Source organism: Typha latifolia, chromosome 13, assembly GCF_019914945.1.
Source record: "Typha latifolia isolate L0001 chromosome 13, TyphaL0001v2, whole genome shotgun sequence".
Classification (NCBI taxonomy): domain Eukaryota; kingdom Viridiplantae; phylum Streptophyta; class Magnoliopsida; order Poales; family Typhaceae; genus Typha; species Typha latifolia.
In genome coordinates this window covers 2,488,523-2,515,665 of record NC_133098.1, presented here as the reverse complement: position 1 = coordinate 2,515,665, position 27,143 = coordinate 2,488,523, and the positions used below count along the sequence as shown (strand labels likewise).

At 39.1% G+C, this 27,143-nt stretch overlaps 7 protein-coding genes across 11 annotated transcripts; 3 read left to right on the top strand and 4 right to left on the bottom strand.

The window, feature by feature from the left end:
- Nucleotides 1-306: 306 nt before the first annotated feature.
- On the top strand, nt 307-1,159 carry LOC140800274 (ethylene-responsive transcription factor ERF109-like). The gene has a single exon (XM_073154962.1). It carries the CDS (start codon nt 358-360, stop codon nt 1,033-1,035), a length of 678 nt encoding a protein of 225 aa, XP_073011063.1. The 5' UTR covers nt 307-357; the 3' UTR covers nt 1,036-1,159.
- Nucleotides 1,160-3,293: 2,134 nt separating this feature from the next.
- Nucleotides 3,294-5,051, top strand: LOC140800075 (photosystem I chlorophyll a/b-binding protein 5, chloroplastic). 2 transcript variants are annotated; one of them, XM_073154723.1, is made up of 6 exons: nt 3,294-3,671; nt 3,755-3,887; nt 4,019-4,131; nt 4,246-4,350; nt 4,542-4,630; nt 4,717-5,051. In XM_073154723.1, the coding sequence occupies exons 1-6, from the start codon at nt 3,535-3,537 to the stop codon at nt 4,857-4,859; spliced, it is 720 nt and encodes a 239-aa protein (XP_073010824.1). In that variant the 5' UTR covers nt 3,294-3,534; the 3' UTR covers nt 4,860-5,051. The 2 variants fall into 2 exon arrangements, with proteins under 2 accessions (XP_073010824.1, XP_073010822.1); XM_073154721.1 differs by having other exon boundaries at nt 3,294-3,675.
- A 465-nt stretch (nt 5,052-5,516) lies between these two features.
- Nucleotides 5,517-9,431, top strand: LOC140800328 (protein WEAK CHLOROPLAST MOVEMENT UNDER BLUE LIGHT 1-like). Of its 4 annotated transcripts, none has more exons than XM_073155060.1 (5): nt 5,517-5,639; nt 6,010-6,162; nt 6,256-6,432; nt 6,928-8,690; nt 8,889-9,431. In XM_073155060.1, exons 2-5 carry the CDS (start codon nt 6,136-6,138, stop codon nt 8,893-8,895), a joined length of 1,974 nt encoding a protein of 657 aa, XP_073011161.1. In that variant the 5' UTR covers nt 5,517-5,639; nt 6,010-6,135; the 3' UTR covers nt 8,896-9,431. The 4 variants fall into 4 exon arrangements, with proteins under 4 accessions (XP_073011161.1, XP_073011162.1, XP_073011160.1 ...); XM_073155061.1 differs by having other exon boundaries at nt 5,541-5,639; nt 6,017-6,162; XM_073155059.1 differs by having other exon boundaries at nt 5,541-5,639; nt 5,928-6,162; nt 6,937-8,690.
- LOC140800330 (probable fucosyltransferase 8) lies at nt 8,641-11,390 on the bottom strand. The gene is made up of 2 exons (XM_073155062.1): nt 11,092-11,390; nt 8,641-10,281 (listed from the first exon to the last, which is right to left on the bottom strand). The coding sequence occupies exons 1-2, from the start codon at nt 11,291-11,293 to the stop codon at nt 8,849-8,851; spliced, it is 1,635 nt and encodes a 544-aa protein (XP_073011163.1). The 5' UTR covers nt 11,294-11,390; the 3' UTR covers nt 8,641-8,848.
- A 5,407-nt stretch (nt 11,391-16,797) lies between these two features.
- On the bottom strand, nt 16,798-18,729 carry LOC140800139 (probable fucosyltransferase 8). The gene is made up of 2 exons (XM_073154804.1): nt 18,477-18,729; nt 16,798-18,257 (listed from the first exon to the last, which is right to left on the bottom strand). Exons 1-2 carry the CDS (start codon nt 18,727-18,729, stop codon nt 16,798-16,800), a joined length of 1,713 nt encoding a protein of 570 aa, XP_073010905.1.
- Nucleotides 18,730-19,233: 504 nt separating this feature from the next.
- Nucleotides 19,234-23,087, bottom strand: LOC140800019 (probable fucosyltransferase 8). The gene is made up of 2 exons (XM_073154647.1): nt 22,685-23,087; nt 19,234-20,857 (listed from the first exon to the last, which is right to left on the bottom strand). Exons 1-2 carry the CDS (start codon nt 22,935-22,937, stop codon nt 19,398-19,400), a joined length of 1,713 nt encoding a protein of 570 aa, XP_073010748.1. The 5' UTR covers nt 22,938-23,087; the 3' UTR covers nt 19,234-19,397.
- Nucleotides 23,088-23,580: 493 nt separating this feature from the next.
- LOC140800225 (probable fucosyltransferase 8) lies at nt 23,581-26,534 on the bottom strand. Its single transcript, XM_073154902.1, has 2 exons — nt 26,235-26,534; nt 23,581-25,068 (listed from the first exon to the last, which is right to left on the bottom strand). The coding sequence occupies exons 1-2, from the start codon at nt 26,482-26,484 to the stop codon at nt 23,609-23,611; spliced, it is 1,710 nt and encodes a 569-aa protein (XP_073011003.1). The 5' UTR covers nt 26,485-26,534; the 3' UTR covers nt 23,581-23,608.
- Between the last annotated feature and the right edge of the window lie 609 nt (nt 26,535-27,143).

The following is a 27,143-nucleotide window of genomic DNA, read 5'->3' as shown; positions in this document are numbered from 1 at the left end:
GGTTCAGTTCATAATTCAAAGGGGTGGACTAGATTGGACCCTTGCTGACCTACGCATTATGTCAGTGGCCCCACCTCCCGTGTTCACACCACCAGAGAATGCCATGGCACCAGAATTCATCACATTTCCCACGTGATACCTCATCCCCAAATCCTCCCGGCGAACATTCTTATTAATTATAATTCTTAAATACTATCCCACGTCATCACTTCCATTAGCGATCCTATCCCAACTACAAATCGGAAGCGTTTGCATTCCGCGTGCATGCTTCCTTCTTCCCTCCCTTCCCTTTATAAGCCAAACACGCTTCAACCTACTCCAAGGCTCAACACTCCGCATCATCCACTCTCAGTAGCCATGGTTCCAAAACAACAATTCCAATCGCCTCACTCGAAGCTAAAGCTTCCACCCTTGTCCCGGATCTCTCGCGAGCAGGAGACCTCCATCATCGTCAAAGCCCTCATCCACGTCATCTCCGGCTTCTCCACCGCTCCTCCTGAACTGCCACTGCCACCGCCACTGCCGCCGCCGCCGCCGCAGCAGCAGCAGAATGCGACGTGCCGCCAATGCGGCATCAGTGGGTGCCTCGGCTGCGTCTTTTTCAAGGAAGAGGAGGCGGCCAGTTGCAGCGCGCCAAGAGGGAAGAGGAAGGAGAAGAAGAACAAGTACCGCGGGGTGCGGCAGCGACCGTGGGGGAAGTGGGCGGCGGAGATACGCGACCCGCGGCGCGCCGTCCGGAAGTGGCTGGGGACGTTCGACACCGCCGAGGAGGCGGCGCAGGCTTACGACGCCGCCGCAATTGAGTTCCGGGGCGCGCGAGCCAAGCTCAATTTCCCCTTTCCTGATCAATTGCCTGCTGGCCAACTATCACTACCATCACAACCACCACCAAAATCACCAGCGCCACCACCCAAACGATCCGAAGAAGGAACAAAACAAGAGCACGATATGGTGGAGATATGGGATGGTCTGCAGGATTTACTGTCTTTAGATGATGGAGAGATCTGGTCCATGACTTCTCTCAGCGATCAGTAGTTACTTAACAAATTAATTTTTTTACACAGCACCCAGAATTCTTTTTGTTTAATTCTGGATTATGGATTGGAATTACTTTTTGTAAATTTGGAAGCAAATTTTGAGTGGCAAGAACGTTATTTAATTGGGGGCTCTATATAATAATTGAGACGTGGAAGGCTTGATATCCAATACGCGGTTGTTGGGTTGGCTTGCACGATTCCCATGAACTCGAAATGTGACGAGTGTGATGAGTGTGACGACGGCGCTTCCTGCGAAGTGATTATTGCTTAAATCCCATCATTAGTAACTAGGAACAGAAAACTACAGATTTTTAGTCAAATCCTTTTCAATGATGCCCAAGTATTGGGTTATCTGTGAAGTTACTATCGGATATAAAGAGCTAATATCAAAATTACCCATCTCTCAAACTTCTTCAAGAATACATTTTCAAAAGAGTGTTTTGGTAAATTTAGTTAGTGTTGTGTAAATACTCAAATGGGTGAAGGAATCGGAAGCAAAATTCTTCACCCACAAACAAATTCAAATGGAATAGTAATAATTTGGGGCAAACCAAATGTTAGCAAAGCTAATATCAATATTAATATGAGAATTCCAAAATACAAGATGCTAGTTGTAGAGAACTTCAAATACCCAAGGTAATCACAAATATAAACACTAAATCAATGCAAACCATAAAGAGAAAAGAGGGAGAGACAATATTTACGTGGTTCGGCGATGTGTCTACATCCACTATACAAATCTTTAAATACAAAAAGTTTACAACTCTAATCTCACTCTAAATAATGGTGGCTCCCCCCTACAAGTTTTTCTTTCTTGCAAATGCCCCAAGCCCTAAAACCAGCATTTTTATTTATAGGGCCGGTTCAAGTTGGGGATTTCCGCGGGGCGCGTTCGAACACGCCTAGTGCAAATGCGGACTGGCGTTCGAACGCCAAAGCCCCGTTTGAATGCATGCATCAAGTTTGCTCTCGGGTTCAGATTCGCGTTCGAACGCGGTTGGGCCGTTCGAACGCCTGCATCACCCAGTCTGTTTTTGGGAACTGCGTTCGAATGCCCCTAGGGCCCGTTCGAACGCACTGGCACATCAAGCCTGCAAAAAAGCTGAAATTTGAATTTGAAAAAAAAAACAACAGTTAGTATAGAATTAGCTAAGTAAATGCCCTTAAGGTATTTTTGTAACTTCATTAGCATAATTATATAAATCATAATATATAATTGATAGTAGTTAGTCAACATAATTGTAAGGTGTTATATGAAAATTATTGTAAAAATAAAGAGTCTGATTACAAATAACTCAAAATGAAATGTTTGTTAAAAAAATAGTGTTATTTAAATAATTAAGGATATTATAATTTACACCCTTATAGTTTGATCCAATTTTATCTTACTTTGAACTTAACTCCATCACTAGTTCATACTAAATTGTAACTGATAATCAACTGTTAACTAGGACTTAATAACTCCTACATAAATATAATCTAACTTGAAAATGGTATGAATAATTTAGTCCTTTTACAATTCATTCATGAACGAAAAATATTAGCATCAATAAACAACATTACTTTTAAATGAAAATTTCATTAGTTATAATTTTGTCTTAACAACTAGGGTGATTGAGCGCTTAAATTTAAAATACAAGAGATAAACTAAAATTGAACTAAAACACGAAGGTTAAATTCTAACTTACCCTTTAGAATTTATTTAAAAAAAAATTACAATATATATTCATATGAGAAGATAGAGACAGTCACATTTAGGGTTGTCAAATAGGCTCAGTCGAAAGTCAAGCTTGATTAGTAAATGAGCCAAGTTCTAGCTAGAGCAGTTGATTATTTTGCTTTAACCTCAAACAAGATGAGCCTGGTTCGATTTATCCTGTGCTTTGTGTAATAGAAAGAATAACTTTTTAAATTGGCTGAATAAATTTAGTTACGAGAAACTAAGAAAGAAGAATTATTTTTACATGCACCCTCTCAAAAAATATAAATGATGAAACTATAAAATAAATATTAAAGAATTATTTAGGAACTGAGCCAACTCAGTGAACTTAGTGAGTTAAGATAAGTCCATATTATTAGGCTCAGCTCGAGCTCGAAATGAGCTCAATATCAATCAATTTCGAGCGGACCATAGGCTATGCTCGATCGGCTCATCCACAAGCCTAATCGTATTCAAAGAAAGTATTATATAAAAGTTTTCCTAATTCCCTTTCCAGTCTTCTTTTAAGTTTTAGCACAAAAGAATTATTCTTCCGTAGAGAATAGAGAATATAGAGCGTAGAGCATAGTGCATGGCCCATAGCCCCATATTCCACATCCTTATCTCCAATTCCTCGCAGTCGCAGCGCCAAACGGCTAGTAGCAGTTGGTTATTCGCCCCCAGACTTCGAACAGCACCCATGGCGTTTACTCCCACCAAATCAATCACCAATGCTGGAATCCAAGTTCCCTCCATTAACATCTCCAATACCTTCCCCTTTACTCCCTCTTCCACCTCATGGAACAAGAGCAAGAACAAGAACAAGACCCCTTTCCCTACCTCCTCCTCCTCCTCCTCCTCCTCCCGTCGGCTTCTAGCTCGAGCCCAACGCGCCACGTGGCTCCCCGGCCTCGACCCACCACCTCACCTCGATGGCACGTCCGTATCTCCTTCAATTTCTCTTAGTTTGTGATGCGTAGATCTCCAAATAGATTAAGCTTTGAGCAATTGTTTCTAGGCTCGTCGGTGACTTCGGATTCGATCCTTTGGGGCTTGGTGAGGATCCGAAGAGCTTGAAGTGGTATGTACAAGCAGAGCTCGTGCATTGCCGCTTTGCCATGGCTGGGGTTGCCGGAGTCCTAGTGACTGATGTATGCATAGTCATTGCAACTTCGCTTTTGCTGAATTTTTGCTAACTTGTTCTTGTTGGAATGTACTAAATTTAATTAAGCTAGCTTTACTGCCATAGTGATGGAGTTTTTATTGTTTTGATGCTCTCTAGTTTCTTAGAGTAACAGGAGTAAGCAATCTACCAGTGTGGTTTGAAGCAGGTGCTGTAAAGTTCGACTTTGCCAGTACACAGGCACTCTTTATTGTTCAACTCCTATTAATGGGGTAAGATTCAGGAACCTGAGTCTTGGTCCATTATCAAACACTAATCTACTTAACTTAATGTGCCAATTCATTGTTTTCAAACTCACTATTTTGCGTTTCCGATTCGAACTACAGATTCGCCGAAACGAAGAGGTACATGGATTTCGTTAGTCCTGGATCACAAGCGAAAGAAGGCACCTTCATAGGACTGGAAGCTTCACTAGAAGGTTTACAACCTGGGTAGGTACTGCTCATCCTCATCATAAACCTCATGCTAGAAATGAGATCTTAGGTTAGAAGGTAAGATTTAAAGGAACTATATGCCTTGTTTCATGTTATCAAGATAAGAGCATGTTACTTAATGAATTGTAAGATGTTATTGTACTAAATTATACTAACTTTCAACTACTACTATTGTGAATCTCAAACAGCTATCCAGGAGGACCGTTGTTTGATCCACTTGGCCTTGCTAAGGATGTCAACGCTGCAGACGAAATGAAGCTGAAAGAGATCAAGAATGGTACCTTCTCTAAATCTTCTCATGATGTCAGTAACTTCCAAAGTGAGAAGCATATCTGCTGACATGAACAAAACTTGTGATCACAGGGAGGCTGGCAATGGTAGCTATGCTTGGCATCTTTGTGCAAGCATCTGTCACCCATGTTGGTCCGATCGAAAACCTTTTGACGCATGTTTCAGATCCGTTCAACCGAACTATCATTCAGACGATTACGAGCTCACATTCTTGAGAAGCAGCTACAAAGTTGCTGCTGCTGCCTTGCAGAACATAATGTTTTTACTTGTATGAATGATCATTGAGTTACATAAGATCTTTATCATCATTGTCTTCTCAGCATTATCAATGAGAACACTACATCAATGTATAAATTATTTATATTTGCAAGTAAAGTTATTTCCTTTAGAGCTTCAAGGCCATCAAACTGATAAAGATCTAGCACTAAAATGATGATGTTGGATCGTCAAGTCCCTACCTAATGTTGGAGATAATGGAACTAGGACCACTTCAACATATATACTCGGTTGAATTGTAATTATCAGACAGAGAAAGTTCCGAGGAATTATTTTATCAGATATTATGATGCAGATTATTGGATTTCAAACCTCATTGGGTCAAGACATGGATCTTTTTATTTAATAATGATTAAAAGCTATAAATATGCGAGGAATTTATCAATCTAGTACATTTTTGCTCTGTTTTTCGAACGGATAATATGCGATTATTAAGGTGACATGGCATTGTGTCATTGACTAACACCATAATCTGGACTACGAGTGAATCAGACACATTAATATTATCAAATTATCGAGATTTTTTTACGTGGCTCAAATATGAGAGAAGAGATAGCAATCTACTGGTCAGGAGGAAGAGCATATTTAAATGCAGACAAATATCGGATTTGTGGGGGAGACAACTCCTCCCGCACGTGCTTTTCTTTTCCCTCCCCCAACTCCCATTTCCTTCTCCTTCCTCGTTTCCTTCAAGCTCTTAAGATAGAGAAAAGACTCGAGTAAGTTTTTTCTTTAATTATTTTTACACAATTTAGATATGTTTCTGTTCATTTACAGTCAATGAGATAATGAAGTAGATTTATATTTTTGTTGCCTTTCTAATTTAGTTGGAAGTTAGAAACTAATCGTATATAAATTTTTTAAGTTACAAATTTTCAAGAATATTTTGAATTTCTTGGCATGTAAGTCAACTTTGATGCATCTTACTGAAGAAGAAAAAAAAGGGTACAGTTGATAGTAAGACATGTTATTGCATTGAACTTATTCTTGTAATGTTGTAACATCAGATAAAGATTTTAGAAGCTACCTTCTTCTGAAGATAATTTTTCTCAAACATCTCCAAATCTTGCTTCCCCCATCATCATGGAGTACGCAGATACTAATCGTGGGCACAACGAATCAAACTACTTTGAAATAATAATCCCAAAGAATGTTCATGATGGTTCATCGGAGAATCTGAAGAAACTACCTGTAGCTGGAGAAGATGCCATATCTATGTCATCACTGGAAGCATCAATAGAGGTTTGACATGAATAATACCAATTCAAAACCGAAAGAATTATGTTATAAGTGCTGATCATTGGACAGATAAGGATTAAAAGGGCTCTATTTCAGGATGTGGAAGCTGGAGATACACAGAATGCAGCACTGAAACTTTCTGAAAACTTAAAAGGGGCAGTTGTTAATAGAAGCCTTGCAGAAAGTCAAGCTCCTTTTGAATCTGTTAAAGTGGCTGTCAGCAAATTTGGAGGCGTTGTTGATTGGAAATCTCAAAAGAACCTGACATTGGAGGTAACGCGAATTTGTGATGTCGACTATTTTCTGCATAGATGAGATTTTCAGATCAATCTTAGGAAAGACTTGTTGTTGATTACCATGATTGAGGAATAGAAATAATCTAAACATTCAAAGATCTGATATTGGAACAGCTCTCCATTAATATGCTTCTTTGTATCTATGTTCCTTCACATCAATTAATTCATGTTGAGGAAAGATCAAAAGTTGCAAAGAATTTTAAAATGGGAGGATTAAACTTGGTATTTATTTTTATTCTTATTTTGTTTTGGACTAAAAGGCCGCAGCCCAATTTGATTAAAGTTGCTCATAATTAGCAAAGAGAAATATATATTCTAAATAAAATTCTAGATTAATCTCATAAGATGGCGTCTTTATTCACAAGTAAAAACCTTAATTTCAACATTTTAGATTCTCTTCCTTTGTCATGTTCTATTCAGACCCTTTTTCCTCTAATAGAAGGTTACAATGCACCCTTATTGACTCATGTAGAAGCACAAGAATGTCCAACTAGAAATTGAGAAGGTGCAAGAAGGGATTCCAGAGTACAGAAAAAGATTAGAAGCTTCAGATGATAATAAAGAAGAAGTACCAAAGGAGATGAAAAACACCAAGAGACTAATCGAAGAACTTAAGCTAAGCCTGGAGAAAGCCAAAACACAAGAGGCCCAGGCAAAGCAGGATTCAGAAATTGCTGAACTAAGCCTCAAAGAGATGAAGCAAGGAATTACGGAGAACAAAAGCATTGCGGTGAACGCGCAAATTGAGGTATCCAATGGAAGGTATTTGTCGGCTCTTTCGGATTTGAAATCAGTAAAAAGGGAGCTGGAAGAGCTTCAAAAACAGTATCTTTCTTTGATCACTGAAAGGGATGTGGCAATTAGAGAAGCTGAAGAATCTACTGCTGCATCCGAGGAGATTGAGAAGAACATGGAGGATCTTAAACTGGAACTAATCACAGCTAGGGAATTCTTGGAGTCTGCCCATGCTGCACATATTGAAGCAGAAGAGAAGAGCATTAGTTCATCCTTATCCTGGGAGAAAGACAAGCTTAGATGGGAGAATGAGCTGAAGCAAGCTGAAAAGGAACTGCAGCAGCTCAATGAACAACTTCTTTTGGCGAACGATCTCGAGTCGAAACTAGAGAAAGCTTCTACGTTGCTGCTCAATCTAAAAGCTGAATTAGCTGCCAACGGGAAAGGTGACTTAGATCAAGAAAAAGAAAGTATTGATGGGGAGAATGAAGCAACGCTAGCTCAAACCTTAGAGGAGCTCAAGGAAGTAAAGGCTAATATCGAGAAAGCGAAAGATGAAGTGATGTGTCTAAGAGTCGCGGCTACTTCATTGAATCTTGATCTAGAAAGAGAGAAGGCAGCCCTCACCACCCTGAGGCAGAGGGAAGAGTTGGCTTCTTTACAAGTGTCATCTCTTGAAGCAGAGCTGAGCAGAACCAATACCAAACTCGAGCTAATCCTGGTAGGGGAGAAGGAAGCCAGAGATAAGATGGTAGATTTGCCCAAGGAGTTGCAGCAAGCAGCTATGAATGCAGATCAAGCAAAGTCAGTTGCTCGCTTGGCGCATGAGGAGCTAAGGAAGGCAAAGGAAGAAGCAGAGCAAGCAAAAGCTGGAGTCAGCACCGTGGAGAACAGATTAAATGCTACTTTGAAGGAGATAGAGGCAGCTAAAGAATCACAGAAACTGGCATCTGCAGCAGTCAAAGCATTGGAAGAGAGTGAACAGGTCGCAAGTACGAGGCCTCCCTTTCAAATTGGAGTATCACTTCCTCTAGAAGAATACTACACGCTCAGCAAGAAGGCCCATGAGACTGAAGAACTCGCCAACAAGCGAGTTATCTTTGCAATAGAGCAAATTAAGGCAGCAAAGGAGTTTGAATCAAGAAGGTTAGAGAAGCTAGAAGAAGCAAATAGGAAAATGGAAGAAAGCAAAAAAGCACTGAGACTTGCGATAGAGAAGGCCGACAAGGCCAGGAGTGGGAAACTGGCTACAGAAGAGGAGTTGAGGAAGTGGAGAGCTGGACGTGAGCAGCAAAGAAAATCTAGTGATGCTGCTCAAGGCTCTGACGAGTCATCAAATTCAGAAGAAGAAACTGATCCTGGTGTCAATTCTCTAGTTCCTAGAACAGGCATGCCAACAAATGCAATGGTAAATGCCATACCTGAACCAAACATGAGAAGGAGGTCATTGTTTCCACAAATGATCATGTCATTAGCCAGGAAAAAGGCTCATTCTTCAAAGTAATTAAACTTATACCTCCAATATACTAACATTACAACCAGACTTGCTATACTTACTAGAAATGATGCAGAATATACTTATTATGCCTTTGATCACCAAAAATAAAGAAAGATTAAAAGAAAAAACTGTTTATGGTTTATAAGATTTAGCTTCCAGCCTAATTAACTAACTTAACAGCGATAGCTTTATCTTCGCAGTGCGTAATAAACTGGAGTAAAGACCCTGGATCAGCCTCCTTCTTCGCTCTGCAATCGAACCTAAAAGGATTGAGGAAGCACGGCTCCATCGACAAGACTCGACGGCAGGGAGGATCTGCCGCCTTCTCACGCCACGGCGGTAAGAGAATCCACGGCGTCAAACCGCCGAGACCTTGGCTTACGTACCCGAAGGTTGAGAAGGGACTGGTAACGAGAACATCAACCAAGCTTAACAAATATATCTCTGCCAATGCCCTTTGGTTGTGACCATGCTGCTCTGTATGCTGTTTCTCCTCGTGAGTTGGTTGATAGACGCTAATGACGTCTCCAGTAGCAACCGGATGCGCGTAATACATGGACTTTATCTCCTCATAGTATTTGGCATATAAAGAAACCACTAGAACTGCCTTCGATCCTGTCACATTGCTAGATCGAGACAAAGAGAATCCATCCTCGTTAGTGACATTCGGCAGCAAATTCTCCTGCAGAGCGCACGACATAACTTGCTTGTAGAACTCCTCGAAAGAAACGGGTGGCCACTTGAAAGTTCTGATCTGAAGACCGATCCTTTCCCCAGCCTGGGCGAGATACGAATCAAAGTATCTTGTTACCAATCCCCAAACAGTGTTGGTGGGGTGGAAAAGATACCGCCCCAAGTGATGGAACACGGTGTCTTTTGCCGGAAACAACCGCTGTAGCTCGTCTTCGTGTCGAGTCGATAGAAAGAAGCCCGGCACGAAGTAGATATCCGAATGCACCACTATCCAATTGACCTTGTCAAGGTACGTTTGATCATCGTCGCAGAAGAACAGCCCATCGAAGTGTTTGTAATTGTCCATTAGATAAAGATAGACATAGGGCGGCACCCACTCTGCAGAAGCATTCGCGCTGTAATTGATCGTGTTATTCTTGACCATGTTCCCGTAAATCAGCGGAGAGTCGCGGGTGATCCACCGCAAGTTCACCGGGAAATCTGAGGGCAGAATCCAGGAGGTCCCAGGAAACGGTTCGCAGAATAGATCAATGGATTCCCTAGTTTCGTGGATCAGCAGGACCCTATTGGTGAGGAGAGCATATAGAAATGAAGAGGCAAGTGTGAGCATCCTGTTCCCCAAGCCATTGAATGGAGTCCAAATCACATAGTTGCACTCCAAATGGTCTACGCTGCGGTTCAACTTCAACAGCTCGATGGATTTCTTGTAGAGCGGAGTGTTTGGGCCGCATTTCTTGTGGAGGGCTTCGTACTTGCGAAGCCTCGCGGCAAGGTACGAGGATGGGAGGAAAGGCGACGCCTTACGATACGACGGCGACTGATATCGGCTCACGCAGGACTGCTCGTCGAAGTCCGGGGAGAGTAAGCCGCCCAGAAGCTTCTTCTTTTGTATCTCAATGGCTGCAGGAAACGCATTTCCAGAACCAGTGGCCAAGAACATAAGAACTCGCCAAGAACAGTAGAGCAAAGTTTCGCATGCAACTCAAAATTCTTATGCTAACGATTCTTAAATAATCAAACAAGACGAAATCGGAAAAAGGTTCAATTGCTCCGGCCGTCCTCTAATCTGGAAGAGGTCTGAGCAATGCGAGAATCAAATCTTATTGATTAAGAAGGAAAAGAATTATAATCTCGACCAAATTCCATTGTTTAATCCTCAAAATCAGTAAATTTGTTAGTTTAGAAAATTTTTATTCCAGTGTGTTTATTGCGAGTTAAACTATGTTTTTTTCATTAAGTAGTCCATAAATAGTCTTGTAGGCTTGTGGCCAAAGGATTTTTTATGTTCTTCAAAAGTTAATGTCTTCAATCTAGTATCTATGAAGTCTAACTGAGCTTCTTTTCGTTATTCATAATCAAATCGAGATTTGATCTATGTCTGTCTTTTCATGCTTTACTGCATCTCGGCCACGAAATCTGTGGTCCTATGTCATTGAGTGGAAGACATCCAGAGGGGCTAAAAATGAGGTGTGATCTCGGACCGCAGAGTATCTTAAACATGGGGGGTTCTATTTGCACATTTCTTTAGGCCACACGACCATTTCAGGTTAACTTAGTACTACATCCTTACTTGATATATGTAATTAAAGTTGATCGATAGGAAAGACATGATTATAGAAAGAGAGGAATACATGGAAAATGAGAGGGAAAAAAGAGAAAAGAAAAAGTTCTTTAAAATGATCTCAATACCAACCTAATACCTTTGTTTACCTTTAATATCTACTGTCACTATATCTCCCAGAGGCCACGCTGGTGTCGAACTCCATCCAACTCTTGAGAGGACGTAGGGCAACGTAAGACTAAACAAGCAGGTAATAAGTAGCAACCGTCGCCACGAGTCTCCCCGGCGACCGGCGGTTTCAGCCGTCTTCTTCGGCTCCGCCACGGAAGCTTCTTCCTTCTCCATGCCCATAAGGCTTACAATTATTGTCCAGCTACCGTTCAATAGCTTGTTCTGTGGGTTTACGTTTGTATGCTATATATAAATGAACATGGAAGCCGAGCGTCGGGCGAATCAAAAGAGAAAAAAAAGAATACTTAATTGAGAGATGGAGTCCACTCTTCTCAGGATCAGTTCGAAAAGAACAAAACATGATTGGAAGGAACTGTACTAAATACTCTTTGAATCAGATCTACCTAATAAATCCATGGGCCTGTCGTCGATAGTATTTTTTTTTTTTTTTTGATTCTTTGCTGCTAGTAATCAACGTGGACATTTTACTAAACTTATATATATATATATATATATAAGTTGGCCCCTAAACCAATGGGAACCTGCGATCAAAAGTGCAAATAATCAAAATTTGTCGCATTTTCATGGTTGGAGGGATTTTGGGATGATTTGCTGCGATTGAGAAGATGTTTTCGGTCATTCAGTTTAGCCGATTGGTACAGCGCGGTATACTTCTCAGACGGTGGCTTCGTTGTCTTCATCTCAACTTGTTGTTTTCCTTCCTCTGTTTGATTGCTCCTGAGCTTATCATTTTTTTTTAGTTTGTTTCATTTTCGTTTAGCAAGATGGCTGTCGGTGGAGGTAATCAGTGTTCATGTTGGTGCTTCTCACTGTAGCTCTCTCTCTTGGTATCCCCCAAGGCTGTGCATGCCTACATCTACATTGCGAATGAGCCACTAGACACTGGGCTGTTTGCGTTTGTGTTTTCGTTTGGACTGTGTCTTGCTTGTAACATTTTCTGTGTCCTTTGGACTTAATATAATTTTTTTCTTTTTGATGTGTCTTCGATGATTACCAACTTGCCCGGGCTTATTTAATAGCTGCCGTCTTAGCTTTCTCATTTTATTTGTGTACTAGGTTTGTAATTATTTAGATGTCACTAATGAAGTTCCTCATCTACGGGGGGGGTTTTCCTTCAAAAATGATTATATGAAGTTTAATTTTGGTGCGGACTAATCCATGCGGGTTCGTCCGAGCACCCATTATATGTGTTCAAGTATATTAATCGAATGTATTCAGACTAATCAGCATGAGGTTAGTTTTCACTAAATTTAACCCGGCAACTAATAGGTTGCATAACAAAATCAACACTCTATGATACATATATAAGACACATGTCTACAATTTAGGCGGATTTGACACATAAAAACAAGAATTAATTCAGATATAACTTTTGATAAATCAATATATAGATGAAAATCTTTCTCACTATAGTTCACAACAAATTGCTATCTTGTCCTTCCTTTGCCAAAGCGTCTGCTAGGGTATTCTTTCCCTCTCTCCCAGAAAAAATCTCTCCGAACTGTCGACAATGCCATTGTCGACCTTGTCCATTTTCCCTTCTCTAACCACCTTGGCTAAGAGAAAGGGAGAAGTTTTCCTTCTCTTAGCGGAGGTTGAGTTCTTTTGTTCAAAAGATCTTCACCCTACATCTATTATTGATTGTTGGGCATTATGGTTGTATTATTAAGTTATAGGGGTGTAAACGAGCTGAGCCTGAGCGAGTCGACTCTAGCTTAGGCTTAGTTATAAATTAATTTCGAGCCCTTTAAAGATATTTAAACTCGGCTCAGCTCAACTTGAGTTGAACTCGAGCCGAGCCAAATTAAGTTTAGGTCGAGCCCGAGCTTGAATAGAGAAGGAGGAGAAGAAGAGGGCGGTAGGGACGATGGCTTATCGAGGCCAGAGGAGGATGAGGAGGCCGACGGAGAGGAGAAGGCGGTTGTGGCTTGTTGATAAAGGGCGAGGAGGAGGCAATGGTGGGGGAAGATGAAGAGAAGGAGATGGCGAAGGAGGAAGATGAGGAGGCCAACACTAAGGCTGATGACAATGGAGGAGGCAGACGTTGAGGTCAAGGCCGCCAAAAGATGTCGGAGTAGCCAATTGATAGAGAAGGAGGAAGAGAAGGAGGAGGAAAAGGAAAGGAGGAAGAGATTAAGTAATGTGTTTATTATGATATTTTTATTAGATTTAGGGTTAAGGTTAGTATAATCAAAGATCTAATGATAGACATTGGATCAAAGATCTAATAATTAATTTATATATAATATATATAATATTAATAAATATTATATTTGAGCTGAGCTTATCGAGTTGAGCTTGAGTAATCTGGCTCCAGCTCAGACTTAGCTCGAAATTCAAATTGAGCCTTAAAATAAGGCTCCGGCTTAGCTCAGTCCAAGCTAAATTGAATTGAGTCCGAGCCGCTCGTTTATTTTAACACTCATATTAAATTATTAGGGTTTGATACGAATATCTTTTGTTACGCTATCTATTATAAAGTCATTGGCTTCCCTCACTATTTGTTCTATGTCCTGACTTTGTAGCTCTTTAATGTTATCAATGAAATCTTGGCTATAAAAGAGTAAAATGAAAATAAAAGTCTAAATTCTAAATCAGACAATGATCCAAGAGTGCTCCGAAACACGGCAATCTAAGCCATTACTTCTTTTCCACAGTAAATTCAAAATCTGAATTTATTAACTACAAATTACTATAGCAAAATTCGCATGTAACTCAACACTGCAATCAAAATCTAATTCTAACCTAAAAGAAGAAGAAAAGTATAGAAATTAGAGAAAGTCCAAATTTTCCATCCGCTAACGTTTTAAGAGAACGAGGCATTCAGCGTCTCGTAGAGAACGAAATATTTTGTGGGAAATAGAGAAAAATAAAATCTTTCAAATACCTCAACGCCAAGTTGATATTAACACCAACGATTGAATCCTAATCTCTCTAGTAAATTTTCGTTTAAAATAATCAAACACTAATAAGCTCAACATTCTTACCTTTGTCTGCTGTTACTTTATCTCCCAGAGGCCATGCTGGTATTGAACTCCACCCAACTCTCGAGAGTACGTAGGGCAACGTGAGACTAAACAAGAAGGTAATAAGAACCAACCGCCGCCACGAGTCTCCCCGGAGGCCGGCAGCTCCGGTCGTCTTCTTCAGCTCCACCAGGAGAGCTTCTTCCTTCACCATATCCGATTAGTTGTTTCAGTAATCTCGAATGAGAGGACGTGGTATACGTTCATGCATGTACTTGATATAAAGGATTAACGTGGAGCACGTTCAATGAAACTAAAAATTTTGATTGCGAGATGGCGTCCCACTATGCACTTCTTATGGTCAAGTTGGGGTTCGAAAAAAAATTAAAATAGTTCTTATATGTATAAAACAGAGTATTATTTAGACCCCCCCAGAGATAGATCTATGATACTTGTAATCCTCAAATTTTAGAGACTAAGTTTAGACTAGACAATTAAATATAGAAAAATATATATAAGATAAAATAGTACAAGTATATATTAATAATTATCGACGGTAATAATTAATCGAGTCAGTGTTAGACACTATTTTCTTAATATCCACCGATTACTTTTGAAATAGTGGGTGTTGGTCTCCCTAGACTTAACCCATTCGTTTGAACTGAATTGAGCGGGGTCGGACAGCGAATGCATGTGAATTAATTTGTATAGATATCTTTATCTATTAAATAGATACCCCTTTTGAGGCTCAAAGCCCATAAAAATGCTTGATATTTATATACCATACTAATATTTTAAAAATATCTAATATGATTCTAAACTTACTTTTCTTTATTTTTTATTACTATGATACCTACTTTAAAGTCAATTCTCATTTACTTCTCTTCGTAAATTTAAATAAGTGAATATATGATATTAAAATACTATTTAAGATCTTTTAATTCCACCACTAATTGATCATTAATAATATATAGACTCAAAGTTAATAAAATATTCATATTAAATACATGATATTTCCAACAATGAAAACTTAACCAAATAAAATGTATTATAGGAAAAGAGTTAATTGTATCAAATTCTAGATAAATCTATGGGCCAACTCATTTAGGTTTTGTAATTACTCCAATCGATTTGCATCACGTACATTGGACAGGCCTTAACGAAGTTGGCACTTCTTAAAAAAAATTATAAATATGTTTCCATAAAAAAATAAACAACTTGAAATTTTTAACGCACATTATTGCCAATATCAAAGTATTAATTAGATTCTCCATCTTGCCAAATGCACATTGATTTCTCACATGGTTCACATCTCCATCAGTAAGAAATCCACCTTCTGAGAAGAAGATTAGCTGGCTTATTTAATTGCAAGCAAACATGGGTTTTTTAAAATGGCATTGACATATTGATGTCCAAGGCGATGTGGGGATGTTTGATTGCTCGAGGACAAACTATTCTGTGCATCTTTCCTGTGTGAGGTAATCGTAATAAATGTATTTATCTTTTTTAAGGGAAAGCTAGTAGGTGAGAACAGTTCATTACATATACAAATGTTACAAGTGAGCTTGATATACGTAAGAGAGGAAGGATAGAGTAACTATCTTCTTTTTTAAAACAAAAGTCTCATATTTGATCTAGCACTACATGCTTCGCCACTATTTATTGCCTCTCACTTGCCTCGTCGATGTTAAGATTTACAAACCAAGCTTTTATTGGGAGCTTTACTTTAGTTTTTTCTTTTGTCTTATCTAAAGGCTCTGTGTTATTATTATTATTATCATTTTTCCCTTTCTATTGTAGGTTAGTGATTTGCGATCTTCTGTCCTTTGGTGTTTGATAGTGTCTGCCTTGAACTACTGAGATCATTTTTTATGACAGAATTAGAGACTTTTTACTCTTGTGAATCTACTGAGATCATTTTTTAATTTACTATTTTATTATGATCTCTTTGTTCTATTCTTAGCGGAGCAAATCTATTCCAGAAAAATAACCCCAAGGCAGACCAAACCAACCCCAACCCGCAAGTCATCGCACCATCGGCCTCGGCCATGGCCATAGCCCATAGCACAAGGCAAGGCCAAGCACCAAGGAAAGTGACGGCTAGAGGGGACTCAACGAGCTGCCGACCGGCGAAGATCCGACGGAGACATGAAAAAACCCAAAAGGGAACATCTCGGCGCGAACTGATAAACCCCTCAGCGACGGCAGCAGAGAAGGCAGTTAAATCGTAAATGAACCCCTCCACCTTTCTCCACCCTCTATCTCTGCAGCCGCTTACATAGTGGAATAGGCCCCGGACGATGAAAAGGATAAGGAGGTTAAATCGTGGAATGGTTGGAAAAGAGGGAAGAAGAAGAGAGGTAGAAGAGGGGGTAGAAGAGAGAAGAAAAATGGAACCGAAAGAAACATCTCTGAGGGGGAGAAAGACTTCTCCCATCCCCTAGTTTATGCAGGCTAGGAGAAGGAAGGATGAAAACACCGACGAAAGCAAGAAAGAGCTCTCTAGAAGAGAGATAGGAGAAAATGGTCCTGATCTCATTCACTTGCTCAGACAGTAAGAATTCTCAAAAGATGGCAATGCTCTACATAGTGAGGCTTTGATAGATTTTACATGGTTAATGGTGATGCAAAATTTACACCCGGTCATCGATCACCAAAAGATGAGGTTTATCAAAACAAAAAGAGCTTCCATTCAGCCTAATCAACCAGCTTAATTGCTTGGACTTTGTCTTCACAATGCCTAATATACCGTTCCAGTGACACAGGATCAACATTCTTCTTCGCCCTGCAATCAAAGTAAAAGGGGTCGAGGAAGCATGGCTCCATCGACAAGGCTCGGCGGCAGGGAGGATCCGGTGCCTTCTCATGCCATGGCGGTAAGAGAATCCACGGTTTCAAACCACCAAGTCCTTGGCTTACGTACCCGAAGGTTGAGAAGGGGCTGGTAACAAGAACATCAACCAAGCTTAATAGGTATATCTCTGCCAGTGCCTTTTGGTTGTGGCCATTCTGCTCTGTTCGCTGTTTCTCCTCATGGGTGGGTTGATAGACGCTAATGACCTCTCCATTGGCAGTTGGGTACTCATAATACATCGACTTTATCATCTCATAGTATCTGCCATACAAAGAAACCACTAGAACTGCTTTTGGTCTTACCACATTCCTAGATTTAGACAAAGGAAGTCGCTCCTCGTTAGTGATTACAGGTAATAATTCCTCCTCCATAGAGCACAAAATAATTTGCTTGTAGAACTCCTCGAAAGAAATGTACGGCCAGTCGAAAGTTCTGATCTGAAGACCGATCCTTTCCTTAGCTTGGGCTAGATAAGAATCGTAGTATCTTGTTACCAACCCCCAAATACTGTTAGTGGGGTGGAAAAGATAACGTCCTAAGTGATGGAAGACGGCGTCTTTTGCAGGAAACAGTCGCTGTAGCTCATCTCGGTATTGAGTCCATAGAAAGAAGCTAGGCACGAAATAGATATCCGACTGCAGCACTATCCAATTGACCTTGTTAAGGAATAATTGATCATCTTCACAGAAAAAGTGCCCGTCAAAGTGTTTGTAATCATCCACTAGATAAACATAGACACACGAAGGCACCCACTCCGTAGAAGTATCGGCACTCAAATTGATCATCTTATTCTTAATCATATTGCCGTAAGTCATTGGAGAATTGCGGTGATTACTGCTCATATCTTTAATCGGGAAGTCTGAAGGCAAAACCCAAGAAGTCCCGGGAAATGGCTCGCAAAATAGATCAACTAATTCACCTGTTACTTGGATAAGTAGGACCCTATCAGTGAGGAGAGCATATAAAAATGCCGAGAGGATTGTAAGCATTCTGTTCCCCATTCCATTGTATGGAGTCCACACCATATAGTTGCACTCTAGGTTGCCCACGCTACGATTTGACTGCAACTGTGCTATGGATTTCTTGTAGAGTGGAGTGTCGGGGCCACATCTCTTGTGGAGGGATTCATACGCACGAAGCCTCGCCACAAGGTAGGAGGATGGCAAGAAGGGTGATGCATTGCGATACAAAGTTGATTGATATCGACTCACACAGGATTGCTCATCGAAGTCTGACGAGAGTAAGCCGCCCAGAAGCTTGTCTTGGTGTGTATCAATGATTGGAGAAGAAACTTTTTCGAAACCTATGGGTTGAAGCATCCAAACATGTTAATAACAAGATTCATAGTTTATAGAGAAGATAAGAAGACATGAAGAACAGAATCAAACATGATCAGGGAAAGAACCGATTGCTCCACCCTCAAATATGATCCAGAGTACAAATTATGTTGCAATCGAGCCGCACGTCGAGCCCATAAACACTGGAGAATCTTAAACAAAATATCAGACGCCAGTAAGCTCACCTTTGATATCTTTATCCACTGTCGCTCTGTCTCCCGGAGGACAGGCTTGTATTGGACTCCAGTCTACTCTTGAGGCTATGTAGAGTAACGTAAAACTAAACAAGAAGACAATAAGAAGCACATGGTGCCGCGCAGCTCCTCGACGACCGGCGACCCGGGCCGTCATCCTTGACTCCGTCAATGGAGCTTCTAGCACCTCCATCTCCACAGAACAATGCTGTTTATAATGGCTACTGCACCTCGTTAGACCCATTCTTAATCTATTCAGTATTGTTAGGTGATGATCTCAAATATAAGAGGACAACCTGTTAATTACCTGAACATGGAGTCCATTACGTAACCAAAAGAAATTGATTCATTTACTTTTGTTATAAATATGTGGATCAAATTGTCTATTGGGTGCCTTGGTTGTTGACACTTATCAAGATAATATTACTTTATGTTACAGAAAATAGAACAACTAGAAGCTTAAGTGCACATTATTGTATAATGTCAAAGTACTAATTTGCTCTCATGATCCATACATTGATCTCAGGATTCACATCTGCATCAGTAACAAATCCAATTTTAATTTAAGAAGATAATTATTTGGGGAGGTTCTGGGTCAGCACCTCCTAATCCAGCTGCCTATGACACAAAGTAATAGACACAAAAACGATAGAGACAATGACATAACTAATTTCATACTGTTTTACTGTTCGGCTTGAAATTAATCTATGGATTTCGTTCCTCTATAGCGATTCATGGTGTGGGAAAATTGTAATAAAATCACAGTCATAACCTGATCCATTCAGAGGAGTCTGCTTCTAGTCATACAATTAAAATGTTCGAAAGATCGACAATGCTTTATAAAGTGATGCTTTCTAACTGGACCAAAAGATCATACAGGAAAAGGTTTATAAGCTTCAGCTTCCATTCACCCTAATCAATCAGCTTAACTGCTTGGACTTTGTCTTCACAATGCCTAATATACCGGACCAATGACCCAGGATCAATGTCCTTCTTTGCCCTGCAATTAAAGTAAAAAGGGTTGAGGAAGCATGGCTCCATTGACAAGGCTCGACGGCAGGGAGGATCAGCTGCCTTCTCATGCCACGATGGTAAGAGAATCCACGGTGTCAAACCACCAAGACCTTGACTTACATACCCGAAGGTTGAGAAAGGACTCGTAACCAGAACATCAACAAAACTTAACAAATATATTTCAGCCAGTGCCTTTTGGTTGTGACCACGCTTCTCTGTGTGTTGTTGCTCCGCATGAGTTGGTTGAAACACGCTGATGATCTCTCCGGTGGTAGTTGGGTGATCATAATACATGGACTTTATTTGCTCATAGTATCTCCCATATAAAGAAACCACTAGAACTGCTTTTGGTCTTCCGACATTGCTAGATCGAGATAAATAAAATTGCTCATCGTTGGTGATGTTAGGCAACAAAAACTCCTGTAGAGAGCATGAAATAATTTGCTTGTAGAACTCTTCAAAAGAAATGTGTGGCCAATTGAAAGTTCTGATTTGAAGACCAATTCTTTCTTCAGCCTGGGCTAGATAAGATTCATAATATCTTGTTATCAATGCCCAAACAGAATTAGTGGGGTGGAAAAGATACCGTCCTAAGTGATGGAAGACGGTGTCTTTTGCCGGAAATAATTGTTGTAGCTCATCTTTGTATGTCGTCCATAGAAAAAAGCTTGGAATTAAATAGATATCCGACTGTAGAACTAACCAATTGACCTTGTTAAGGAATAATTGCTCATCTTCACAGAAAAAGAGCCCATCAAAGTGTTTGTAATCATCCACTAGATAAATATATACGTATGAAGGCACTAACTCTGCAGAAGAATTCACACTCAAGTTGATCCTCTTATTCTTGATCATGTTCCCATAAGTTACTGGAGAATTACGGTGATTACTGCCCATGTCTTTGATTGGAAAGTCTAAAGGCAAAACCCAAGAGGTCCCAGGAAATGGTTCGCAGAATAGATCAACTGCTTCATCAGTTACTTGGATCAGTAGAACCCTATTAGTGAGGAGAGCATACAGAAATGCTGAGGCAATTGTAAGCATCCTGTTCCCTAAACCGTTATATGGAGTCCAAACTATATAGTTGCACTCTAAATTTTCTACCTTATGATTCGACTTCAAATGTTCTACAGATTTCTTGTAGAGTGGAGTGTTCGGGCCACATTTCTTGTGGAGGGCTTCATACTTGCGAAGTCTCACCGCAAGGTAGGAGGATGGTAAGAGGGGTGATGCTTTATGATACAATGCAGATTGATATCGACTCACACATGATTGCTCATCAAAGTTTGGGGAGAGTAAGCCACCCAGAAGCTTATCTTTGCGTGTGCCAATGGGCGAAGAAGAAGCATCTTCGTAACCTATATGTGTTAAAACAAACATGTTAACAACATTATCCAAGAATTTCTGTAGATATTATATTTCTATGGCTTTGTAAATCAAATATAAATAGACATCATCGAAAAGAAGACAAGGTGACATGAAGAATTGAAGTGTTTGGATGATTCATCGAGTTATAATAAACTCTTGACCAATCTACTAGGGAGAGATTAACATTCAAACAAATATTGAGGCTTAATTATACTTTAGCCTCCTGTATTTTGACTTAGTATCACTTTGTCTTCCTGTACTATAAAAATGTACAAATATTTTCTAGACTTTTGAAGGTTCAAAAATAATTTTATGGCATTATTTAATAACGTCTAAAAGATTGTAACTTTTAAAAAATCCACGAGGTATTTGTACGCTTTTAGAATATACAAGGCAACATAATGCTAAATCAGAGTACAGGGGGTCAAAATGGAAGTAAACCAAATATTAATAATAAATTCTTAAACACCATATAATACTCGAAGAATGTAGCAATTCCTTTTTCTTTAACAGTAAAATCAAGAATCTCACCTTATTACATTAGAAACTACTGCTGAAGAAAAGAACAAAATTCCAGGATAACCTATCACTGCAATGAATTCGAATTCTAAACACAGTCCCAGATAATTAAACAAGAGAACAGAAGAATATAATGAAATCGGAGATATACCCGAACGCTCGATCCTCTAACCTGGAGAAGATTGAGAAGTACAAGAATCTGGAGCCAGAACGAGGCGTAGAACAACATGGCCATGAAATCAACACTCGTATCGCCGTGGAGCGAGACTGGTCGAGAAGGGTTGGGAGTATAATTCGGAAGTATTTGTAATGTCATTTTGCGCTTAGGACCCTCTATTTGACTGTATGTGATTTGCCTTTACCCTAGGACCTATTTGTAAATTTCTGAATGGTGAAAAATACAAGGACTTGAACTGCAAAGTGACTTAAAACTGTTAAAACACCATTTAGTATTAAGTTTGCAATAATAATAATTAATAATAATAATAATAATTCAAGCAGCCAAGTAGGACTATTCTTATATGATACCTCGAATTTAACTTGGTCAGTGGAAAAATAAAAATTGGCTAAGGACACAAAACGCTGACTAATTCTTAGCCTGCTTTCCTTTGTAATTATATATATATATATATATATATTTAATTTTTTTTTTTTACATGTATTTTTTTTAATTCATAGATTTTGCATGGATAACTTTGAGGTTATTTTTTTTTATAATAATAAGTTACGACATGAGTGATAATCAGGCAAAAACCAAATGTTTAAATAAATGTATATATATATAAACTTTTGAGAGATATACATACACATAAATAAGAGTTTTTAGAAGAATATACGTGAAAACACCCTATGATATATCACTTCGATCTATAAGCAGTCCAAAAGTATTTGATTATAGTCGTCAAAAAGAAAATTCTTTTAGCACAAAACCCTAGTTTGGACATTTCACTTGTGTATTATTTTCTACTATTTTTCCACTTGCGTATTATTTTCTACTATTTTTCCACTTGCGTATTATTTTCTACTATTTTTCCACACGCGTTTTTGGACTTTACTCTCTTGACGAATGCTGCAATATCCCCTTAGTCTATTCTGACTTTTAATAATCAAATTGAATTCTCCTTTTCCGAGTGAGATCGTTCCCTGTTACCTCTCCCTTTCGACATTAATTAAATTGCCCATTCAGAGATTACCTCTTCCTAATCCATGTCCTATACGCTAACAAGATAAATTTAATATCTTAAGGTACGAAAAATGAAGGTTAACTGGATTAATTAAGCACTAATAATTAATCTTACCTTTGTTATCTTTATCTGCTACCGCTCCATCTCCCTGAGCCTGAGGCCATGCTTGCGATGGACTCCAGCCTACTCTTGAGAGTAAATAAAGCAACGTGAAACTCAACAAGAACGTCGCAAGAAGCACGTGGCACCAGCGGCCGCCGTAGCCGCCTCGACGTCCGGGCTCCGCCGTCTTCTTCGGCTCCACCAGCGGAGCTTCTTCCCTGGAACTCGAAGGTTTCTCATGGCCGCTGCTCCTTGTTGTATCCATGGTAATTGTTAAGCCTTGTGAGGTGACCAGATGACCTCTAATAAGAAGACCAGGTTTACGTCCACATAAAATTAATGTCTATTTTAAAGGCATATGAAGTCCAGGACTCAACGTTCAAACCTTCTCGTAGTTGGTGGTGTAATTCCCCGCTTAAAAAAATAAGGAAATTTTTAAATAACACCCTATGTTTTAGTTAACTAACACCAAGTTAGTTTTTGCTTACAATTTACACTAACAAATTTACGACAAACAATATCTAAATAAGAATATTTCATTAGGAATACCAAAAGTAATTTTATTTATAAATTTAAATAAACTATATCTTAATGTAGTTAAGGATAGTTAGTCGAAGTCATGGTACAGTGTGAAATTTACTAGTCTTCAATTCATGTCGCGTTTGGAGGAATGACTTCTGTTGTGAATGGGCCGGCAAAGTGATGTTCAACTAATATTAGGATTTGCTATATGAGTAAGGTGAAATAATTCGTCCAACAAATAATCAAACCAGCCTCAAAAACATGGACTTGTCTACCTTTCATACTAGATTTTAACTTCTGCTTTTCAATGAATATGTGATGTCTAAGGACTTCCATCCAGAAGAAATTTTTTTTTTTTTTTAAAAAAGAGCAACAAAAAAAAGAGAGTTTTAAAAGATTCAGGTTCCATTCAGCCTAATCAACCAGCTTAACTCCGCTGACTCTGTCTTCACAATGCCTAATATATCGAACTAGTGACCCAGGATCAATATCTTTCTTTGACTTGCAATCAAAGTAAAAGGGGTTGAGGAAGCATGGCTCCATCGATAGGGCTCGACCGCAAGGAGGATCAGGTGCCTTCTCGTTCTGTGGCCATAAGAGAACCCATGGTCTTAAACCACCAAGACTTTGGCCTACGTATCCGAAGGTTGAGAAGGAACTTGTAACGAGAACATCAACCAAGCTTAACAAATATATCTCAGCCAGTGCCTTTTGGTTGTGATCGCGCTTCTCTGTGTGTTGTTGCTCTGCATGAGTTGGTTGAAACACGCTGATGATCTCTCCGGTGGTAGTTGGGTGATCATAATACATGGACTTTATCTGCTCATAGTATCTCCCATATAAAGAAACCACTAGAACTGCTTTTGGTTTTCCCGTATTGCTAGATCGAGACAAATAAGACTGTTCATCATCGGTGATATTAGGCAACAATTTCTCCCGCAAAGAGCATGATATGACTTGCTTGTAGAACTCCTCAAAAGAAATGCGTGGCCAATTGAAAGTTCTAATCTGAAGACCAATCCTTTCTTCAGCCTGGGCTAGATAAGATTCATAATATCTCGTTATCAATGCCCAAACAGAATTAGTGGGGTGAAAAAGATATCTGCCTAAGTGATGGAAGACGGTGTCTTTTGCTGGAAACAACTGTTGTAGCTCATCTTTGTATTGTGTCCATAGAAAGAAGCTTGGCACTAAATATATATCTGATTGCAACACTATCCAATTGACCTTGTTAAGGAATAATTGCTCCTCTTCACAGAAGAAAAGCCCATCAAAGTGTTTGTAATCATCCACTAGATAAATATATACGTATGGAGGCACCAACTCTACAGAAGAATTTGCACTCAAATTGATCACCTTATTCTTGATCATGTTCCCATAAGTTACTGGAGAATTACGATGGTTACTGCTCATGTCTTTAATTGGGAAGTCTGAAGGCAAAACCCAAGAGGTCCCAGGAAATGGTTCGCAAAATAGATCATGTGATTCATCGGTTACTTGGATCAATAGGACCCTATTAGTGAGGAGAGCATATAGAAACGCTGAGGCAATTGTAAGCATCCTGTTCCCCAAGCCATTATATGGAGTCCAAACCATATAGTTGCACTCCAAATTTTCTACACTATGATTTGACTTCAACTGTTCTACAGATTTCTTGTATAGTGGAGTGTTCGGACCGCATTTTTTGTGGAGGGCTTCATACTTGCGAAGCCTCGCCGCAAGGTAGGAGGATGGTAAAAGGGGTGATGCTTTACGATACAATGCAGATTTATATCGACTCACACAGGATTGCTCATCAAAGTTCGGGGAGAGTAAGCCACCTAGGAGCTTATCTTTGCGTGCATCAATGGACCGAGAAGAAGCATCTTCGTAACCTATATGTGTTAAGGCAAACATGTTAATAAAATTATCCAACATTTGCACTTGCCAAGAATTTCTTCAGATATTGCATTTCTATAGATTTTGACACAGTGAATCATTGACCAATCTAATGTATCAACACAATGAGAGAATCAAAACTCAAAGAAATAGTAATAATGCAACAGAGAATTCTTGAAAACCACCTACTTCTGCTTCCATGACCACAATTAAAGTCCAATTCTAGATTAAAACCTGATGCAGAGTACTCGAAGAATGTAGCACTGCAATTCCCTAGAAACTAATACTGAACATAGAACAAAAATTCCCATGACCTAGCACTGCAATTAATTCGAATTCTAAAAACATCCTAGATAATTAAACAAGAGAACAAAGGAAATATAAGGAAATCAGAGAAAAACCTAATTGCTCGATCCTCTAACCTGGAGGAGATTGAGAAGAGCAAGAATCTGGAGAGGAAACGAGGTGCAGAGCATCTTGATTATGAAGTCAACTGTCATCATATCGCCTTCGACTGAAAAATATCGAGAAGGGTTGGGACTAGAGAGTATAATGCTAGAGATTCATTCGGAGTATCTTTTAGGTTATTTTGCGCTTAGAACCCTCTATTTCACTGTATGCGAATTTCTTTTACCTCAGGACCTATTTATAAATTTCCGAATACTGAAAATTACTAGGGCGTTCTTATTCTTCTAATTACTTTTTGAAAACAATAAATTAAAACATGAGCAATTTAATAGACAAAATAACAATAAGAATCCTTAGCCTAAAGAAAGAAAAAACTGTGCGATATATTACTTCGATCTGGATGATCAAGTCAATAAATATTTGGTAAAAATTGTAAAGAAAAAAAATTTTTAGTTCTCAAACAATCTGGAATTAAATGATGAATGAATGCATGGACAAATGACAAGACACATAATGTCAAAAGCAACCACAAATTATTATATTATGACATTATGATTGCTTACATATTAATTTCTAGTAATTTTCTCTTGCGTGTTGGACCTGTTTCTCTATTTGCTTGCACTGGTGCAATATCCCTTTTTCTCATCATAATATTAGATTTTACTAGTAGATGGAAGATCAACTTAATCTCTCCCAACAAGGTACGAAAAATGAAGGTTAACTGGATTAATTAAGCACGAATAGTTAATCTCACCTTTGTTATCTTTATCTACTACCACTCCATCTCCCTGAATCCATGCTTGCGATGAAGCCCATCCAGATCTTGAGAGCAAATAAAGCAACGCGAGACTCAACAAGAACGTAGCAAGAATCACGTGGCACCACCGGCTGCCGCCGCCGTAGCCTCGACGTACGGGCTCCGCCGCCTTCTTCGGCTCCACCAATGGAGCTTCTTCCGTAGAGCTCGACGGCTTCTCATGGCCATCGCTCCTCTTTGCCTCCATGCTTAATTATTAATCTTAATGAGGCGACCTCGAATAAGAGGTTTAGGTTTACGTTCATATATAATCAAATTCGAGTTAAAAAGGAACCCGGAGTCGGAGGTCAACGTTCAGATCTTCTCGAAGTCGGAGGTGTAATTCCCGGATTAATATAATAGGGAAATTTTTAAATTACTCCCTAAATTTTAGTGAATATTTGACTAACTCCACATCTTTGAGCTTTTTGATTAGAATGGTCATAGCACACTATGGATAATTAACTTAGACTAGTCACATCCAAACTCTGTCAAAAATATTTTATCAGGTTTACTCCTGTAATTTTATTTATAAAGTTAAATAAATTATATCTTTATTGGTGGAGTGTAATGTAAAAAATATATATATGCAATTATAAATAACTCATAAACCACTTGTTAATAACAAAATTATTAAATTATTATAAAAATTTCCTAAAAATTAAAGAAAGATTGCCCTAGAGAATGTGCCACTGGTTTTTCTAATACTTCTGACATAATTAATTAGCTAAATATTTGGATCAGATCTCAATTTGGTACCTTTGAATGCTCGTACCCCAATGAAAGATTTCTCTTATTTGTGCAAGTAATTAACTACTACAGATCTTCACAAGTATTTAATTAGATTGATTCGATCCATGCAATTAG

Coding starts and splice junctions, on each gene's coding strand:
- LOC140800274 (XM_073154962.1), top strand. CDS start 358: ATGGTTCCAAAACAACAATTCCAATCGCCTCACTCGAAGCTAAAGCTT.
- LOC140800075 (XM_073154721.1), top strand. CDS start 3,329: ATGGCCCATAGCCCCATATTCCACATCCTTATCTCCAATTCCTCGCAG. Junction 3,676..3,754: donor CCACCTCACCTCGATGGCAC/GTCCGTATCTCC, acceptor AATTGTTTCTAG/GCTCGTCGGTGACTTCGGAT. Junction 3,888..4,018: donor CCGGAGTCCTAGTGACTGAT/GTATGCATAGTC, acceptor GATGCTCTCTAG/TTTCTTAGAGTAACAGGAGT.
- LOC140800328 (XM_073155058.1), top strand. CDS start 6,004: ATGGAGTACGCAGATACTAATCGTGGGCACAACGAATCAAACTACTTT. Junction 6,163..6,255: donor CACTGGAAGCATCAATAGAG/GTTTGACATGAA, acceptor GCTCTATTTCAG/GATGTGGAAGCTGGAGATAC. Junction 6,433..6,927: donor AAAAGAACCTGACATTGGAG/GTAACGCGAATT, acceptor TGACTCATGTAG/AAGCACAAGAATGTCCAACT.
- LOC140800330 (XM_073155062.1), bottom strand. CDS start 11,293: ATGGGCATGGAGAAGGAAGAAGCTTCCGTGGCGGAGCCGAAGAAGACG. Junction 10,282..11,091: donor AGTGACAGTAGATATTAAAG/GTAAACAAAGGT, acceptor CGTTTCCTGCAG/CCATTGAGATACAAAAGAAG.
- LOC140800139 (XM_073154804.1), bottom strand. CDS start 18,729: ATGGGTCTAACGAGGTGCAGTAGCCATTATAAACAGCATTGTTCTGTG. Junction 18,258..18,476: donor AGTGGATAAAGATATCAAAG/GTGAGCTTACTG, acceptor TTCAACCCATAG/GTTTCGAAAAAGTTTCTTCT.
- LOC140800019 (XM_073154647.1), bottom strand. CDS start 22,937: ATGGATACAACAAGGAGCAGCGGCCATGAGAAACCTTCGAGTTCCAGG. Junction 20,858..22,684: donor AGCAGATAAAGATAACAAAG/GTAAGATTAATT, acceptor TAACACATATAG/GTTACGAAGATGCTTCTTCT.
- LOC140800225 (XM_073154902.1), bottom strand. CDS start 26,484: ATGGAGGCAAAGAGGAGCGATGGCCATGAGAAGCCGTCGAGCTCTACG. Junction 25,069..26,234: donor AGTAGATAAAGATAACAAAG/GTGAGATTAACT, acceptor TAACACATATAG/GTTACGAAGATGCTTCTTCT.